General features: G+C 37.9%; 1 protein-coding gene and 1 long non-coding RNA gene across 18 annotated transcripts in view; one reads left to right on the plus strand and one right to left on the minus strand.

Annotated features, from left to right (window-relative positions):
• The window catches only part of nbeab (neurobeachin b), a 292,102-nt gene that overhangs the window by 142,175 nt on the left and 128,696 nt on the right, over positions 1 to 21,231 (plus strand). For all 17 annotated transcript variants that reach the window (XM_077208039.1, XM_077208041.1, XM_077208040.1 and 14 more), the window contains 3 exons: positions 3,792 to 3,909; positions 9,382 to 9,509; positions 12,929 to 12,990. In XM_077208039.1, the coding sequence (XP_077064154.1) occupies positions 3,792 to 3,909; positions 9,382 to 9,509; positions 12,929 to 12,990 (308 nt within the window). The remainder of the gene's footprint in view (positions 1 to 3,791; positions 3,910 to 9,381; positions 9,510 to 12,928; positions 12,991 to 21,231) is intronic.
• Positions 1,096 to 15,461, minus strand: LOC143716010 (uncharacterized). The gene is made up of 3 exons (XR_013195929.1): positions 15,015 to 15,461; positions 3,766 to 3,884; positions 1,096 to 1,550 (listed from the first exon to the last, which is right to left on the minus strand). It is a non-coding gene; the product is annotated as an uncharacterized LOC143716010 (long non-coding RNA).

A 21,231-nucleotide genomic window follows, 5' to 3' on the forward strand; every position in this document is an offset into this window, starting at 1 on the left:
CACAACCGCTCTCTGTGTTGTTAATGAGACGTTGATTTGAACGTGCTAGTGCTTAAGTGAATTTCCACTGAAATGCATCCTCTCCTCTGCTATTCCTAGAATAATTAAAGATGTCATTCCTAAAAGAATTCAAACCCGTTCAGGGTCAGGAAATTAGATTTGGTGGCATCAAACAGTTTGTCCACAAGAGGGCATCCCTCGCTATATATTTTTTTCTCACACTTGTACCACCATATCCAAATAGACTGCAGTCTCATGAAGATAGGATCTGTATGAAATTTCAAGGTTGTTTGGCAGCCACGTGGAGACTGTAAGGAACTTTTATGTCAGGTGTCTGCATCAGGCTGCACACTGTGAACACTATAGATTTTGCTCTTAAAACTTGAGCTGTTCTACACAACTATTTTTCGTGAATGTGTTTGTATGCGATTATTGCTGTAGGCAGGAATTTCAGGCCTGGTTACATAATATTTGAGTCTGTGGGATTCATTGAAAATACCTGGATTGCAATATATTTATATTACAAATTGATATGACAAAACATACTTATTTTTACACAAATGTCTAAATGTTTGTCCGCTTGTATTAAGTATAAAAAAATCACCATATACTGTTACATAAATAAATAATAATACAATAAATAATTTTACGGCTGCATTTATTTATTTGCTAAAAAACATTTTAACAACAATTTAAAATAACTGTTTATTATATACATTAAATGCATTTCCATTCAAAAATCTGGGGTTTGTAGGTTTTATTAGGCTGCTTTTTAAATTACATTTAAAATATATTAAAATAGAATATTATAAACAGATATTTTAATTCGATTTTTTTCAATATTGTGAAATATTATTATAATTTAAAATATCTGTTTTCTATTTTAATATATTTTAAATGTAATTCATTTCTTTTATGCAAAGCTGAATTTCCAGCATCATTACTCCAGTCTTCAGTGTCACATGATCCTACAGAAATCATTCTAATATGATGATTTGATGCTCAAGAAACATTTATTATTATTATCATTAAGGCTGACAACAGAAGTAGTGCCGCTTAATATTTTTTGTGGGAAACAGTCCCAGTCATTTTTGATCAATTAAATGAATACTTGCTCAACGAAAGTATTCATTTCTTTTAAAAAAATAAAATGAAATAAAATAAACATACTAACCCCAAACTTCTGAAATGTAGCCGAAAAATAGATCACATTTTCCTTAAAAGAGACTTTTAGTCCCCATTGTCCATTAAATAGCTCATTGAGATCTTGGAATGCACAAGGGACGTTGATTTGGATTGAGGTTGAATCAGGCCAAGCTGCGCTTCCAGTGAAATCCATCAGAATGTTGTCCATCTTGACGTTTTCCTTCATCTTGGCGTATTTGCTTATGGGTGGACCCTCATCTCTGACACAGCGATTGATGGCCGCGTAATAGATTTCCCATCCTCAGATGTCCCGTGACAGCTTGTGGTTTAACAGGATGACAGTCCATTGCTGTGATGTATCTATCAGAAGCTCCCTGCTGCACAGGGCGCTGTGGACACCGTGCCTTTGACAGTGAGAGAAATAAGAGGAATTGTAAGATGGTGCTTCACTTTCTCATAGGGAGGCGAGATAATAGTGATGATTCGTTTCTCAGAGCTTGTTCCTCTGTTGTTATGTTGTTACCTGATGAAAAACCTGAACGAGTATTTGATTTTACTGCATCTGATGTTTTGGGTGGCATTTGTTTTGGATGTAATGTGAAAAATTGTTTTCAGTGTCAAGTGCAGTGAGTTTGCTTCTTTCTTCACTGAGAAAATCAATAATATCAGAAAGGTGATCAGCTCATCCTTGAGTTGCGCTGGTGTCAGACAGATCAGACCACAGCCTGAGAAAGTAGTCACCATGTCTGATTTCCAAGAAATTGATGGCAAAATTTTGGAAGAAACCGTACAGCACCTTAAAACATCAACCTGCGCCCTTGATGCACTTTCCACATCTTTTTTCAAAAATGTGTTACACAATTTAGAAGCAGATCTCCTAGATGTGGTAAATGCCTCACTTCTCTCTGGGAGTTTTCCGAACTCCCTGAAAACTGCAGTTGTCAAGCCCCTCCTGAAAAAGAGCAATCTGGATAAGACCATATTAAACAACTATAGACCGATCTCAAATCTTCCTTTCATAGGCAAGATCATTGAAAAAGTTGTCTTCAAACAGCTGAACAAATTCTTAAGCTCAAATGGATAATTTGACAATTTTCAATCTGGTTTCCGGACCGCATCACAGCACAGAGACAGCGCACGTAAAGATAATAAACGATATTCGCTTAAATACTGATACAAGCAAATTATCAGTGCTGGTACTACTCGACCTCAGTGCCGCATTTGACACTGTCGATCACAACATACTTCTTGACAGGCTGGAAAACTGGGTCGGGCTTTCTGGCATAGTCCTAAAATGGTTCAGGTCATACTTGGTAAGGAGACGTTATTATGTGAGTATTGAAGATCATAAGTCTGAGTGGACACCCATGACATGTGGAGTCCCTCAAGGTTCAATTCTTGCGCCACTCCTATTCAACCTGTACATGCTCCCACTGAGCCAAATAATGAGAAATAACCAAATCGCTTACCACAGCTATGCAGACGATACACAGCTCTAGCCCTATCGCCTAACAATTACAGCCCCATTGACTCTCTGTTCCAATGCATTGATGAAGTAAACAATTGGATGTGCCAAAACTTTCTTCAGTTAAACAAAGACAAAACTGAAGTCATTGCGTTTGGAAACAAAGATCAAGTTCTCAAGGTGAACGCATACCTTCATTCTAGGGGTCAAACAACTACAAATCAATTCAGGAATCTGGGTGTGTCTCTAGAGTCAGACCCTAGTTTCAGTAGTCATGTCAAAGCAATAACTAAATCAGCATACTATCACCTGAAAAATATAGCAAAAATTAGATGCTTTCTTTCCAGTCAAGACTTAGAGAAACTTGTGCATGCTTTCATCACCAGTAGGGTGGATTATTGTAATGGACTTCTCACTGGCCTTCCCAAAAAGAACATAAGATAGTTGCAGCTCATACAGAACGCTGCTGCCTGGATTCTGAGCAGAACCAGAAAATATTAACATATCACACCAGTCCTCAGGTCTTTACACTGGCTGCCAGTTACATTTAGGATTGATTTTAAAGTATTATTACTGGTATATAAATCATTCAATGGCCTAGGACCTCAATACATTGCAGATATGCTCACTGAATATACTCCCAACAGATCACTCAGATCACTAGGATCACATCAGCTAGAAATACCAAGGGTTCACTCTAAGCATGGCGAGTCTGCTTTTAGCTACTATGCCAGCCGCAGCTGGAACCAGCTTCCAGAAGAGATCAGATGTGCTCCTACAGTAGTCACATTCAAATCCAAACTCAAAACACATCTGTTTAGCTGTACATTTACTGAATGAACACTGTACCACTGTTCGTCCGACTGTTTGTAATGTATTTTATTTTATGTTTTAATTATTCGGATTTCTTTTTATTATTTCTGTATTTTATCGTTTATTCTAAACTGTTTTAATTATTCTGATCTCTTTTGATTATTTTAATTTCTTCTATGTAAAGCACTTTGAATTACCATTGTGTATGAAATGTGCTATATAAATAAACTTGCCTTGCCTTGCCTATTATCCACCCCCCCAAATTACACTTTTTGCTCCAAAAATTTAATTTAGCCAGTCACAATGCATAATTAAATAAATAAAAGCAGCTTGTTTCTAACCTCGGATTTCTCTCGTTGTCTTGCAGGAGCCACGGATTCTTCCACTTCTTCTTCTTCCAGCTTTGTGAATGGAGCCACCAGCAAGAATCTGCCTGCGGTTCAGACTGTGGCCCCCATGCCTGAGGACACCATGGAGAACATGAGGTGAATCAGAGTCCCAGGATGTGTGTTGAGGTATAAGACAGACAGCTGGATAGAGATGCAGCTTGATTTTTATGGGAATAGGATAGTTGGATGATAGACCATAATCAGGGTAGCTCCATATTACATTTTTATTGACAGGAATGAAACCAAGGTTGTGAGTGATAGAATACAGTGTGTCCAATAGATTGTACTGTTGTTTAACAACAAACTTTGTGGAACGTCTTTCAGAAAAAAAGAAACAAAAGAAAAGAAAAAACTTTCAATTGACAAAAACTTTGGCATTGTAAAGAGTTCAAGTGTATCCCTCATAATCATACACTGTTCGTTTGTTGGCCAGAGGAGAACTGGCCCCTGACTGAGCCTGGGTTCTCCCAAGGTTTTTTTTCTCCATTCTGTCACCTGATGGAGTTTTGGTTCCTTAACACTGTCGCCTTTTTCGCCTTTCTTCGCCTTTGTCGCCATTGGCTTTTGGCTTGCTTAGTTGGGGACATTTAATTTTATGTTTAACAATATTAGTACAACATTATTTTCCTATTATCTCTGTAAACCTGCTTTGAAACAATCTGTATTGTAAAAAGCGCTATATAAATAAAGGTGACTTGACTTGACTTGACTTGATAAAAACTAACAGCCTCATTAAATTCAATATGTCATCTAACCTGAATAAGGTCTGGATGAAGCAAATTTGAAGCGATTGTGAGGTCACAACATATGTAGATATATGTTAATGAAAACAAGACTGTGAGTATGCACTGTTCTATCTTAAGCATAGGGACGCGCAATATATCAGTAGCATATCAGTTATCAGTCGATGTATGTATTTATTTATTAGAATTTAAATATACATTGACCAGTATTGGATATTTCATTGTGCCTGATAATTTTCCTTATTTTTATATTTATATTACCTTTGTTGTCATCTAATGTTAACTTAAAGTTGATCTCTAAAACAGTAATAATTAAATTATACTGTTAAATGTAATCTTTAGCAAATTTTGATATACTGTATATCACACTGAACAAAATTATAAATGCAACACTTTGTTTTTGCCCCCATTTTTCATGAGCTGAACTCAAAGATCTAAGACTTTTTTCTATGTACACAAAAGGTCTATTTCTCTCAAATATTGCTCACAAATCTGTCTAATCTGTGTTAGTGAGCACTTCTCTTTTGTTGAGATAATCCATCCACCTCACAGGTGTGGCAGATGCTGATTAGACAGGATGATTATTGCACAGGTGTGCCTTAGGCTGGCCACAATAAAAGGCCACTCTAAAATGTGCAGTTTTTTCACACAGCACAATGCCACAGATGTCGCAAGTTTTGATGGAGCGTGCAATTGGCATGCTGACTGCAGGAATGTCCACCAGAGCTGTTGCCCGTGAAATGAATGTTCATTTCTCTACCATAAGCCGTCTCCAAAGGTGTTTCAGAGAATTTGGCAGTACATACAACCGGCCTCACAACCGCACACCACGTGTAACCACACCAGCCCAGGATCTCCACATCCAGCATCTTCACCTCCAAGATCGTCTGAGACCAGCCACCCAGACAGCTGCTGCAACAATCGGTTTGCATAACCAAAGAATTTCTGCACAAACTGTCAAAAACCTTCTCAGGGAAGCTCATCTGCATCCTCGTCGTCCTCATCGTGGTCTCGACCTGACTGCAGTTAGTCGTGATAACCGGCTTGAGTGGCAAATGCTTACGTTTGATGGCGTCTGCCACTTTGGAGAGTGTTCTCTTCACGGATGAATCTTGGTTTTCAATGTACAGGGCAGATGGCAGACAGCGTGCATGGCGTTGTGTGGGTGATCGGTTTGCTGATGTCAACGTTGTGGATCGAGTGGCCCATGGTGGCGGTGGGGTTATGGTATGGGCAGGCGTATGTTATGAACAACGAACACAGGTGCATTTTATTGATGGCATTTTGAATGCACAGAGATGCCGTGACGAGTTCCTGAGGCCCATTGTTGTGCCATTCTTCCACGACCATCACCTCACGTTGCAGCATGATAATGCACTGCCCATGTTACAAGGATCTGTACACAATTCCTGGAAGCTGAAAACATCCCAGGTCTTGCTAACTCTATGCGAAGGAGATGTGTTGCACTGCCTGAGGCAAATGGTGGTCACACCAGATACTGAGTGGTTTTCGGACCCAACCCCCCAATAATCATGCTGTCTAATCAGCATCTTGATATGCCACACCTGTGAGCTGGATGGATTATCTCGGCAAAGGAGAAGTGCTCACTAGCACAGATTTTGGAAGGTTTGTGAACAATATTTGAGAGAAATAGGCCTTTTGTGTACATAGAAAAAGTCTTAGATCTTTGAGTTCAGAAATGGGGGCAAAAACAAAAGTGTTGCATTTATAATTTTGTTCAGTGTATAATGTTGTTCATTTGTAGCAATAAACATCTTAGATTTTATTTTATTGTTTTATATTTATACAGAAAAAATAGTATAGAATTGTATTAAACCATGGTCTGTCTGAATACTCGATTCTGATTGACTGGAAGGTGTGCAGTAAAACTGTGCACTGGTAGTTCCAAGTCATTTTAATCACCGTTCTATATTAATGCGCTGTTTTCATTGAAGCCAACATACACATACATCACTCTGAGATCGCACTTCGCACATACAGATACATTCATAAGAAACTTATCAACGCTATCCCGCTACTTTTATCAACAAATTAACTTAGCTACTGAATCGCTACATTATATTTTTCAGCAACAAGGGCGTTACATCGCTGGTTTTTAAGTCATTAAACTCAGCTTCGTTGTTAATAGAGAGAGACACTGCACAGACACAGGTAATTCACACACGCACATCTCATCTCTCTCTCTCTCTCTCTCTCTCTCTCTCTCTCTCTCTCTCTCTCTCTCTCACTCGATAATTAATTCAAATAAATGCTATAATTCATTCATCCAAATATATGCAATCTTTCACATAAGTGGGCAGAATGCTAGATCTAACAAGCCTTAACTTATGAAAATAACCATTGTTTTTATCCTTCCGGTGAAATATTGCGCTGCAAACATCAATAACAGCTTTAGGTTGTCAATGCTGGAAAATGCCTATGGTATAAGCAGGATAATCCACGGCTTGCTATGCATTAAATGGTTTGCGTCAGATGGTTCTTTTCCTCCATGTCGTGCGTTAAAATTGTTTAATGCACAGATAGCAATGGAGGATTCCTCACTTGAATTATACGTTTTTGTTTTTTTCGAAGTAGAATTTTTTATCGGCAACATAACATGAAAATAATTGGCGGTGCATCCCTACTTAAATTTCATAATTCAAGTTTTATGTGCACTGTATGTCAATGTGTCAGTCCCTCACAGTTTAATTTGCATTCATTGCAAATATGCTATCTATCTTGACTAAGGTCCATATTTCAAGGCAGATTCATTTTTAAATAATTAATAATGCATTTAATTATTTATTGAATGTGTGTCTTGTATTTCTGTAGACACCATTTAAAATAAAGCAATAGACATAAAATTTCTCACAGTACCCCTTTAACATGGTAAAATCACTGTAAAACACGCCCTCAGAAAGCGTTTCTCTTTATTTGAGTGTGTTTGTGAGTGGGAAATGTTTCCTCTGTCAGCAGCTCATCACATGCAGTTGTTTTTCTTCAGCCAGCCATGCTATTCCTGAGTTTTTATCATCACCGCCACAAGATGGGGTCAGCACTCAGCCTTGTTTTTTCATGTTTACAGACATTGTGCCTTTCCTTTGTTTAACGTATCAGGCGAAGATCATTTTGCTTGTTTTTTTTTTATCGTGGTTTCGACAAACAAGACACCCCACACCTCAAATACATCGCCTGTCCTCTCTCTCACTGCCCACCGCGTGTGTTTGTGCTGTTAGAGGGGGCTATGCGAGCACTAACGCAGAGAAATCAGTGCACGTAGGTGTTTTGGGGAGTGTGTGGAAAACCGTGCTGACCTTGGCTCCATCCCTTCACCTCGTCTAATGCTTTGTGACAGACATCTCACAGACACACCACCGTCTGACTACACGGGAGAAAGCGCCTGTGTGTGTGTGTGCAGCTCTATCTCGTGCTCTCCGGGGGCCTCTACACTTCACACACACACACACACGCACACACACACACTTACGCACTCTTTGTGGCTCTTCTGCCGCGCCAGGAATCGCAAATCAGTTTCCATGGCAGCGGTAACCGACAGCACTTACTGGGAGTGTGAAGTCAATGATGAAACTGTCTGAATGCAGAGGCTGTGATGCCTAACCCGCACTTCGAGAGACAAGAGATGGGTTTCGCTGTCGCTGTCTGTGTCTCATTAGTTTTTCTCTTTTTTTCCACTTATTTTCTGCACTTTCATGACACACAATAGCTGTAGTATTGAATCTTTCACAATAAAGACACCAAAAAGTAAACCATGTATTTTTCAAAGCTTACGATCTAATTATCTTCAGATTTGCAACCTAGACAAGCGAACCCAAGAAAATTTGCAATACAACAAAATCCCCAGTAGTTTTGCCCAGTATCTTACTGTTAAGGTAATATTGTGCCACCCAAGTTATTTTTTTAAATGGTAAGATCGTAAATATGTGTGTACTGTACATTTTGAATCAATATTAGGACTTTAATAACTTAGAATAATGTGTATACAGTATATACCATATAAGGACTGTTCTAAACACATTTTGCTGTTAGTACAATCCAGTGTGCATACTGTTACAAACCTTTAGACAGAAACTTATACGTTTCTTATCTGAATAACCTTTTGATTCAAAACTGATTCTTAAATTCTTAAAATTAGTTTTGTAGACAAATATAAATTGCACATATAGTGGCAAGACTAAGTTTGTAAGCCCTTTGAAAATATTTGGATTTCTGTTTTGAATACTCATAAAATGTGGTCTGATCTTTATTTAACTTTATTCAATAACTTGAAATTATAAATAATACCATATACAATACAATAATACCAAGGTCTTATTCTTTGACACAATTCCAACAAAAAAGTATGAATTCATTCATTTGGCTTTCATTGAAAAATGATGGTCAAAAAATAACAATTTCATGGTAAAGTCCCCCTTTTCCCCTGTGTGTTTTGGTCTTTGTACCAGCACTTCTGTGTTTTGGAGTTTTGCCTAAGGTTTCTTCATTCAGCTGACTGTCAGGACCCCAGGCGGTACTTCCAGTGTGTTTTGCGTGACCACTAACATGCTTGTATTCTAGTGGGGTTGAATTCCTGTAGGGTACATGAAGTTTTCAAGCTGGCTTGCTTCTTTGTTGCTAGAGCCCAAGATGATGACTCTGAAGTTACTGTATCTACCGCTGGTTATTAGTGTATGAATTTGTTTTGGTCTGTAGGGGCTATATTACGGGTTAAGTATTAATCACAATAAACTTTTGTCTTCAAAAGTCTTTGTTCTTTTTTCTCAGCTTCTCTAATGCACAGTCTCATCCACTTTGTCTATCCACACAGTATCACCACTAAACTGGAGCGAGCTCTGGAGAAGGTGGCTCCATTGCTGAGGGAGATCTTTGTGGACTTTGCACCTTTCCTGTCTCGTACTCTGCTGGGCAGTCATGGTCAAGAGTTGCTCATTGAAGGTAATGCTGCTCTGTTCCTCCTCTCTCTCTGTCTCCATACATGTGGTCATGCTGGTATAGGAGAGTATACGTTGTCATCATGCACTGAATAACACCTGTCTGCTTTATAATGCAGAGGGCATAATGTTACAAACATTTTATATTTTATAACATACGTAAATATAACATGTATAGTGTATATATATATATACACACACACACACACAAACACACACAAGAACATGCATCGTCGTTTCGAGAAAAAAAAAAGAATTTGTATAATTTGTATATTTATGTTTAGTTTTATTTGGTCGTGCGTGCTCGTTCTTTGTTTCTGAGCTCTGCATAGCGTGCATAGAGCTACTTTCATTTGTAGAACTACTTCCCTTCTCTCGCTGCCACACACACACACACACTCTCTCGCACATGCCTCATATGGCAAGGCAACCTCTCTCTGAACGGGAACCCACACTCCGGGCTCTGTTTTTAGGCTTTTTTACCTTTCAGCCTCAGTGCCAAATCATAGTATACATCCTTTTCACTGCTCAAAGCCAGTTTGTTCAGACTAATTTCACTCCACATTACAACATGCTGGAAATATGTGTGTCTACAGCTCAGGCAGCCATTTCATGAAAGAAATGAAAGAAACACATTCTGCCCCGGACTCAAACGCTGATTATTTTTATGAATTATAACAGCCAGTTTTCTGTCTTTAACTGTTTAGTTAAAACCCTATCCTGTCAACATTATGAAGATTCACAGTTATGGTTGCCTAAGGTGTCAATTTCATGAACTTACTATTGAATTCTTGTCAGTTGTCAATTGTTTTTTTTTCTCTCTCTCAGATGGTGTAGTTACAGACTCTACCAGCAGGGGAGAACTAGACCTTGCTAACCTGCCAAACCTTGACCCTTTGGTTTTCTAAGAGTTCATTTTCATAAACAAATTCTAAGTGATTACTGGGGCATTGCTGAGGTTGCAAAAGTTCACTGGGTGGTTTTTAGCCCGTTGCTATGCGGTTGCAAGGGTGTTGTGGATGGTTGCCAGAGGATAAACAAATTTAAAGGAATAGTTCACCCCAAAAGGAAAATTATGTCATTATTTACTTGTGCTCATGTCATTCCAAACCTGTTTGATTGTGGAACAAAAAAATACGACATTTTGAAAAATGGAATGTATAAATATACAAATTACCTACAATGCAATTACCTACAATGTATTTATAGAGTAGAAATATTTTTTCTTGCTCATTGAAGTACATTTTGTGATATATTTTGGTATCTGAAAGTTTAAATGAAATATATTTTTAAAATTAAAGTGATATTTCCTCAACCCTCCCTATTACTAAATATATTTAGCATATATTTAAATATATGTTAAAATGACCAGAAAACATTTTTTTTTTTTTTTTGCTGTATCGGATACAGTAAAACTCGGTGTCCAATGATGTTTAAATTCCAAGAATCTTATTTTGCTTTCTGCAGGATTGTATGACATGAGGGTGAGTAAACAATGACAGAATATAAATGTTTTGATTGAACTATCACATTAAAGGCATCATCTGACCAACCGTTCTCATGCTTTCCAACCAGAATTGTATTGCAATCCTCCTCAAACAAACTCCAATCTCTGAACACATAACAGCAAATTTCTCATAGACGACTATTTACTCCCTCATGCATTTGTCCAGTATGTTAACACCATCCCATGACCAGAAGAAGTGATGTCTGTTTTCCCTCCTCCTTCCCCTCCACTCTTCCTCAACCTTTCACAGCTGAAATACTGTTCATTCGGTGCAAAGGCGCCCTATTTACCCATAATTACCCTTCATCCATCACTCGGCCCGGCACTAGGGGTCAAGCCCCCGCCCGGCCCCCCTCCAGACACTCGTTCACTGGGGGCAATTATGCCCTGTTCGCCCTCGGACAGCTTCCCGACACTTGGAGCTTGAGTGCGAAGCCCCTGGGCGGAACACTATGCTTCTTGTGAGAGTAAACCGCCCAAGCCTGCGATGCTACGGCCCTCTGACAATGTCACATTCACGCCAGTGAGGCTTAACTGGAAAGCAGGGCAACTTGCTGTTTAAATAGGATGCATTTAGTTTGTCCAGCAGCGTGAGCCTGAGGTCAGTACTGCCACCTGACTTAAGAGAGGGACCCTGGTGGGGTGCCACAAGAGCGGGCTCGACAGTCAGGCTTGAAGGGAATGGCTGTGTGCACGGCCCCGTCTCACCCTCATAAATGAGACAGGGAGATTGTTGGGACTTGAACTTTTGACCTCTGAAATATTATGGTCATAACTTCGTGGACTGAATGGTTTAGGACCCATCATTCATTGTAAAAGGATGTTTAAGTGGGTAACGAGACAAGTGGTGCTCTCAGATGGAAAAGAGCTTAAAGCTCAGTTTACAGGACCGTTTTAACAAAGATTGTGTGTATACAAGTTTAATTATTGGGATTTACAGTTTTGATTTTTAAAAAATTTGAACTAGAGCAATTCTCTGCAAAATTCTCTGAAACGATTCTAGAGTTATGTTTTTATTGTCCACCACGCAAAAAAATTAAATAAGCCTGATCAGTTAGAAAAGTAACTGCGCACATCTTCTCAACAACCCACACTGAGTCTCATTAAACCACATTCATGCAGAGCTCTCTCTCTCTCTTTCTTTCTCTCTCGCTCATCTTACTCTCATTAGAGTCCTGTCTCACTGACTCTACTGGCTCATGCAAACAAGGGCCTCAACCATGCGCTGTGTTTGTATGTAAATGCAGGTGTACGCATGTGTTTGAAAGAGAAAGTTGGTTCTGTATGTCTGGCAATAATTGCACATGTCATTTACAATTACCTTGTTTATCAGTGAGGTTAACCGACTGTCCTTTATATTCAATGAACAACAGACTTTTCATTTAAAACTACATTTTACTCAATCAACATCTGTTTCTAAGAGAATGGTGCCTATATAAGGGGCAAAATGTATAAATACTATTAACTCCTATATTCTAATTTCTTCACTCACATTTTTAGAATACATATTTGTATGTGTCATATCTGTACATAAAATTAGTGTTCTTCTTTTGCAAATTTGCAAGTGAGACCATGGCCTTGGCTTTTGATCTCACACTGGCATGCAGCAGATGACCTTTGACCTCTCAAGAGACACTATTAGTGACCCCGCGAGCTGTTAGCCATCTGATTCATAACGCACAGACGAAAAGAGACATTCAGGCTCAACTTCAAAACATAACTCATCAGAAATGACCTGGCTGTTTGCGTGACATTAAATGGTTGCATTTTCAGACCGCTTAGTTCATCTACACTATACTTTTTCTGAGGCCATGTGGCATGTCCTTGACCAGCCCTTGCAGATGTTTTGGTTTTGTGTGTTTATGAATATTGTGAATCATAATTAATTAGTGTTTTTCCTTTCTGTTCTCCTCCAGGTCTGGTGTGCATGAAATCAAGCACCTCTGTGGTGGAACTAGTTATGTTATTATGCTCTCAGGTGAGTTGTCTCTCTTTTATTTATCTTTCTAATGTTGTTTTCCAGCTACATGACACATTGTCTATTGTTTCTGGTCACGGTGAGCTGCTTAAATATTTGTCTGAACGACAGAAAGCAATACACAAACATGACTTTGTCCATTAACATGTTCATTTCTCAAAGCCAACCTCAAGTGTGTCAAACTGCACTCGGCATGTGAAATTTAAGTAGTCAATAGTTGTATCCCTTAAAACTCATCTTTGATAATCAAAATGACATATTAAAATGTTTTTTCCTGGAAAATAATTTCTTCATGCCTAAAAATAGCTTGAATGTAACTCTACAACCTTGCTTTATTTAGTAAACACAAATTCATGAATGTGCAAATTAATCCCCGCCTCCACTCACTCACAACAGCTTGGACTTCCGGATCCACTCGCTCATCTTTAGTAATAGCGAGTGGAAATATTTGTTTAATTCAGCCATATACTGAATGTTTGAACCAGAAACTGATTCAGAAGAAGAAGAGGAAGAGCAAATTATACACTCTTCTACGTCAATGTATCAGAATGGTAATGCGTTTTATATATCACTCTCTACAACGTCGGACACATAACAGTAATTGATATGATTAGCCTTTGGTTTGATTATGTCAGTGGTTCCAATCCTGGTCCTGGTGTACCCCAACACTGCACATTTTTAAAATCTGTCTTATCTGACACACATCTTGAGGTCTTGGAGTCTTTGTTATATAGATATCTAAAATGTGCAGTGCATGTGGGTACTCCAAGGCTGTGTCCGAAATCGCCCTCTATACCCTCAGATTAGGGCACTATTTGAGGGGACAGCCACTTGTGATTGGTTACATGTTTTGACGGCAGGAAACGGGCGGTTTCAAACTCTGCCGTTTTAAGGAGGAAATACTTGTGTTAACTGATGAATTTACATATGGTTTGTCTTAAAACATGTTATAAAAACCCCACATAGACATAAACATTAAACAATTATTTTCATCACAGTGGGGCTTTACATTAAATAGTTAATATTAACCCTGTAAAGTCTGACATATAAAATAAACAATTAAACGGATGTTTATTGAACCTTTAGCGTATATTTTTTTAAATCTTTAAAAAAGGTTTTCATATGTGTTTTCGTTGGGTGTCATTTTTGATACATAAGACTTTTATGGCTCTACAGTATAGTATGATTTAGTGAAAATATGGAGCTCACACCTCAATTTTATTTAGAGGCCAAAATTGAGCACACATATGGCGCAGTTGCTGATATAATTTTGGCCAAAAAGTAAGTTGATGATTGATAGCTTGTGATATAAATCAATGAGATCTTTATAACATTATAACGTCTTTGTAAGATGATATATAAATGCTTAGTTTGATGTGGAGGTGGGGTTGGGCTCCAAACATACATTGCAACACAATACCATGATGATTGAGACGTACAAAAGTACAAATGTATCATATTAGATATTCACATTTTTACATATTTTTTTCTAAAACATAATGTATTTATAATCAAATAAACCTAAGTTGCTCCAGTCCAGTGTTCATCTTGAAATACTACTAACAATATAAAAGTCATTCTTATATTTACTTTATACTTATATATTTACACATGTACTGTACCATGACCTGAAGGTGGACTTTTTAGAATTATATATATATATATATATATAACAAAAAAAATTGAATTATCAATTGGAGGAAAGATGGCATTTAATAGATTGTGAAGTCTTTTTCAGCACAGATTTGAGCATGTAAATAATTTCGAGGCCTTAGAAATGTATGTATCAAATATGATACAGCAGGCTTTATAGGGTTATATTATTCCTACCTTTTCCCACATCTTTCCTTCTTGGGTTGAATATAATGTAACCCCAGCTCATGTAAACACACCGCAATCGTCTTCCCTTTAAATCCCAGTGACATATTACAGCTCGCTGACCTTCGGAGTCCCTTGTTAAGCCTTCCCTTTCAAGGGGGTCAGGGTCCCGATGTTGTAGTCAGAGCGGGAGATATTTAACATACCTTCTGTCAGCCCATCACTCTTACTCCAGGAGTCCATAAGGAAGCCATTACCTCAGCATCTCTTCCTCAGAATCCAGCCGGTCGGAGAGCTCTGCGGGGCGGGAGCTTTTAGTGGTTGAATGGCACCTCTGACTCTATGAAGTCCATACCGCTAACCTCACAACTCGATGGTTGATCTGTACATTTGCTCTTAGTTTGCCTTGAAAAAGGTGGAGTCCTCCAGACACTGTGGCGCTCAGGATACGTCCTGCTGTTCTGCTCTTCTCCTTTTGAAGATTTCAGCCAACATTTCCCTTGTTGCATTGAATGTTTGGAATTTTTTTGTTTTTTTTTGTTTTTGCTCGTATCTCTTTTATGCAGTTTACTTACTTTGTTGTCACTTGGATTTATTGCCGAATGAAGCATCACATTGAGACTCAAGCTCCTGGATTTCTCTTCCTCCGCCCCTGTTAGACATATAATGTTACCAGAGTTCTTGCCATTAGAAGCTCCCAGGGTAGAAACAGCCTGATATATCGATTGCCCAAAGATGGGGTGAAACCAGAGCCTGGGCCCAAAATGGCTTTCAGACGCAGGAAAGTCACTTTGGAGCCAAAGCCTTCAAAATTGTCTCACCGTAGGATCTGATTTAGAACACGTTGCCCAAACCAAGAGACTTAATAAACAAAAGGCTTGATTGTTTAGATGAGTGGGTGAGCGAGAGAGGAAGTAAAAGAGAATGAGAGGGAGGAAAAGACAGTGAAAGGGATTCACTTTGAAAAGTATTGAGTCTCTATAAAAGCATGAAAACAACTGTTCAAAAGTTTTGGGTTGTTAAGATTTTGAAAGAAGTCTTTTAGTTTAAAATTATTTTAATTGTTTTGCTTTCTGTTTTAATATATTTAAAAAATTTAATTTATTCCTATGATCCCAAGCTGTATTTTCAGCATCATTACTCCAGTCTTCAGTATCACATGATATATATATATATATATATATATATATATATGTATATGTATTAATGATATAAACGTCTTAACTGTTACTTTTTTATCCATTTAAATCCATACTTGCTGTATAAAATTATTAAAAAATGACTGACCCCAAACTTTTGAACAGTATTGCATATATGTATGAAACAATTGTTTAATTCATTAATTAATTTATTTATTTTTATTATTTATTTTTTATATATTATGATCATAAATGAACATGCAAATATGTATTTTCATTTTGTTCATTCATGTGTTCATTCATTCATTCATTCCTCAAATCATGGGCCTGATTTTATTTCTGGCACCCCTAACATATTTTGTTTAAGAATGTTCATGGTGTTTTCTCCCATACGCTTGTAGTGGAGGTGCAGCCCAGGTGTTGTCAAATAATAAAAAATATAGTCCATAAGACCTAAGGTCATAGGTCATACAATTGCTTTGTATGAGGAACAGACTGAAATTTAAGTCATAATTCACTGAAAAATCTGCTTGACAGTTATGGTCACCACTCACTTTCATTGTATGGAAAACAGCAGTTTGAACATCTGAAGACATGAGAGTGGGTAAATGATTTAATTCTTGGGTGAACTATCACTTTAATAAATGCTTGGTGCACACCTGAACACAACCCGCATCCCTCTACGAATCATGTTGTGGTAAGAGACGTCCTTGCTGCGAGTCCAACAACCTCGAGCCTTTCCCCTTTTCATCTCCGCACTAATGCACCCAGACAGCGGGACGTTCACCGCTCGTGACCTTACGACCCACGCGGTTTCACGAACTGTCACTTTTATGAATAAATTAGCGATAATCATCTTGCACTTTTTTATTTATGCCTCCTAATCACTGTTATTCATCTAAGGCCGCAGACAGCCGGTGTCTCTATCCAGTCAAGTGGCAGCGGGTGCCGCAGAGGTCAGCGGGGTCTGTTTCGTGTAACAGCTTAAACATACATAAAGGATCTAGCGTGGAGCCAGAGAGATTTACCGATGGACGGCCTCCAGATGTCGGGAGCAGCGCTGAGCAGATAAAAGCAAAGTGCTCCCTCTGTCTCTTGACAGGTTGGATTGAGATGCTGCAAATTCTCAAGAGCCATTAAAGTTTGTGAGTTACAAAGTCAGGGAGGAAAAAACTGTCTGGCCGAGGTGCACAGCTCAAAGCGTAAGTGCTACAACTACGGGGTTTTTTTCCCCTCCCACGGTTTTTGTGGTGCACATTTTTGGCTAATGACTGCGTTCTCAGCTGAGTACGTTTTGGCAGGCAGTTTGGACAGGAGTGCTTGACAGCTGTGACTGGAATTTGAAGGTTAAAGTTGATTTGAGTTTGAGTGAAATTAAGTTCTTGACTTCAAAAAAGCATGTACTCAATGTTTCAGTGAAGCTACAATGTGACTTGTCATAATCTTGAGGAATAAGAGAACCAATTGTTTTTTTTCCAAAATGGGGAATTTTTATAGCCATTACATGAATAAAGGAAGTACACGCAAGCAGAAATCATAATCTCATAAAATCATAAACTCACGATTAAATATGAAGGTCAAACATAATGTACTCAGCATCCCCGTGTTCCTTTTTTTATGCCACAAAACCCCAAAAGTTATTATCTTTTTTTAGAGGGACCCACTTGATAAAATATAAAGGCCAAATATTTTCATCTACTGTATAAAGACATATTTATACTGTAAAAAATAAATTTGTATAAAATATTATCTGGATATGTATAATATCTTTCTTTCTTTACTATGTATAATTATTATTTTTTTAATGATTAATAGTATTATTATTAATAGTAGTAGTATTACAACTTTATATTTGAGTTACACTTTCTATTTGTTTTTTTATTTTTATTATTATTATTATTATTATTATTACGGTAACACTTTACAATAAGGTTCATTTGTTAACATTAGTTAATGTATTATAACATGAACTAACCATAAGCAATACTTGTTACTGTATTTGTCATTTTTGTTAACGTTAGTTAATAAAAATACAGCTGTTCGTAGTCGTGTTTGTAGTAGTCATTGTTCATGTTAGTTTACAGTGCATTAACTAATTTTAACAAATACAACTTATTGATTTGAATGATTTATTAATTAATGTTGAAATTAATAAATGCTGTAGAAACACAGTTCATTATTAATTCATGTTAACTAACATAGTTAAATAATGTTAACTAATGCACCTTATTGTACAGTGTTACCATTACTTTCAAGTTGACACGTATTATTACTTTTAACAAAAAAGTACATTTGTTTATTTTTAAAAAAAAAAATTTTAAATATATTTTTCTCAACTTTTTTGAGGGCCCCCTTGTGGCCCATTGGGGGTCCCAGGACCGGTTTAAAATCCCCTGTGCGATGAACTCTTTGTCATCTCTTAAATCCAGCGTGTCAGCTTTTTCCAGTATAAGTCTCTCGCTGGAGATGGCAGGCCGGAAGTGATCTTCTCTTTTACATGCGGGATCACATTACCGCAGTCTGGAGGTACATGTCATCGCTAATGCACTTCACATGGACGGCATACTCGTCTGAGCCCCCCAAAATCCCCTCACAATCACACTCACCTCCCACTGGGGACCCTCACTCTCCTTCTAGAAGAGGAAGAGAAAAAAATGGCTCAAAAGATGTGTGTTACAGCACTGGTGCAAAGGGTACTTGAGAAGAGACAGCGGAGCGGGACTTGGCTCTTTCTCTTGGCTGATGTCATTGTCTTTTGGCAGGCTAGTGTACCCCCACATCTGCATGTATTTCCTTATTTATTTTTGTCACGTGGGTGCTGCTCTACTGGAGCGTAGGCTAGTGATGAAGCACTGAGCTGAGGCAGACCGATCTCAAGTGACAAAGCGCCTGACTGCAGAGTAGATAATGAATGGTGGAAGAGGAATAGAAAGAGCAAGGCATATTGGGTCAGTTACAACATTTGGAGACCAGATGCGCCTCAGTGTTGTCTCTTTCTGGCTCAATGAGGGGTGGTGAGGATGCTCACCAATGTGTGTGATGTTTTTTTTTCTCTTTAATTTTTACTTTTTTTTTTAATTGTCTGTTCATATTACTGTGCAGTTGTGCTATGCAGTTTTAAACCTGAGAAGAGCCCATACATTGGCCCCCAAAAAGAATTTTACACTTTAAAGGGATAGTTCACCCAAAAAGTTCTGTTATCAATTACTCACCCTTGTGTTGTTTCAAACCTCTATTTGTTTCTTTTTACTGTGGAACACAAAATGAAGGTATTTTAAAAAAAATCCTTAGTGTTTTTTTGTCCATACATTTAAAGTTGATATTGTTTTGAACCCCACTGACTGTAAAAAAAGTATCGTGATTTTAACGGTAAAAAGAGTAAAAACCTGTTAATTGGTTAGCAGTAAGTTTCCATACGGTGATTAACTGTAATAGATCTAACCTTATATTGAATATAATTTTACAATTTTTTAGAAGTGAATAAGAACGAGTCATTGTATAATTTACAAGGAAAAATCGTAAATTGACATTCCCAGAAATATCTGCGTGACACTTCACATTGGATGTATTTTAGTTGAAATAAAGTTTATTCTTAGTTGTTTCTAATCATTTAGATATATTAGGGTTTTATGATACTTCTAATGTTGTTAATTTAATGTTTATTGAATTACTTTAGTGTTATCGTGATGGTGTTTAGTATTTGTGTGAATGACACTGTGCACCTTTTATATATTAGTATTTGCATTCTCAGCTTGTAGAAAAGCTGCTTATGATGAGCTTTGATTCATCATGTGAATTACTCACCACCACATGTTTTTGATGGTAGTCAGTGTATTAAAAAGGTACAAGATTTTAGTTTATGGTATATTTACATTATATCAGTTAATGAAATAAGTTTTTTATTACTGTAAATTTAAGTAGAATCTGTAAAAACTAAGCAACTATGTTGCTACCGTATTTTTATTACCGTAAATTACTTACTTACTTACTTACGTACACACACACACACACACACACACACACACACACACACACATATATATATATATATATATATATATATATATATATATATATATATTACTCATTCATCGCATGTGTTCCTCATCAGTAACCATGGACTCTCATCAGATCATCACACCGGTTTGTTATCTCCTCATTATCACTGTGTATTTAAGTTCCTTCTTTTCCTCTTTTTGTTATCTGGTCACGTCAACATTTAGTGTGTGTTGCTCCTGTTTGCCTGTTTTTTGGGGAACATTATTAAACTTGGTGTTGGAACTTTATTCATCGTCTTCATCTGTTTACCTGCAACCACCTAAGGTCAGTAAGAGGGGGTGTTTTTTTTATGTTGCATAAATGTTTTTTTGTGATTAATGAATTAAATTGACGGTAAAGACATTTACAATAGTTTAAAGTGATTTTGGTTTTGTGCATCAAGCATTCCCCGTCATTGCTGGCTAAGTAGAGTTTTATTCATACAGCACCTTTTAAAAGTGTTTACAAAAGATCTTTACAGAAAACATAAATGTCATAGAATAATGATATTGGGGAATATAACAGAATTTAATTAAAAAAATACTCAAAACACATAGAATGCATGTATTAAAAATGTCCACGTTCTGAGGGAAGCGTTCACATCCATCCCCAGTGTCTCTTCTCTCACCCTGATCCCTCCACCGCAGGACAGGGGAATATTTTTGAGGCCAACTTTTTGCAAATGCCCTCTTTCTTTTGAACTCCAGCCCAGCTCATGCTCTTCCCCCTCAACTCGTACCTTTGAGAGCAAACAAGAGAACGGAGGAGAATTTCCCATAGTGAGAAGCACAACTGCCTTTTAATCATATCCAGACCCGTGCTGTGTGTGTGAGAGACAGCGGAGGAAGGAGAGCCCGGGAAACGGGGAGGGGGTGAGACGTTCCCCAAGGTCTCCAAAGCGCTGGAGGCAAGGCGAGAGGGCCGGTCTCGAGACGGAGGTCTTCGGTGATCTGTCACTGGGTGCTCACAGAGAGGAAATGGCTGTGTTTAAGGGGCAAGAGGATTCAGTTTCATTCAGCAATTACATCTCTCCTGTGTTTACGGATCTGTGCGCAGAGGAAGAAAAGATGCTTGCACACTCACAGGGCCAAGTTCCAGGCTTTTTATGGCTTTGGCTCTCGATCGCGGATATGTGACCTCAAACAGCTCTTTGCTTTCTCAAATACGTAGCAATCCAATTTGCTGCGATCACTATCGTTAAATGTTTCACTTAGGCTTAACATGAGACTTTAGGAGAAAGATTTCT

The sequence above is a fragment of the Siphateles boraxobius genome, unplaced genomic scaffold (assembly GCF_051911475.1).
Source record: "Siphateles boraxobius isolate OS27281-9 unplaced genomic scaffold, OSU_SipBor_1 6, whole genome shotgun sequence".
Lineage (NCBI taxonomy): Eukaryota > Metazoa > Chordata > Actinopteri > Cypriniformes > Leuciscidae > Siphateles > Siphateles boraxobius.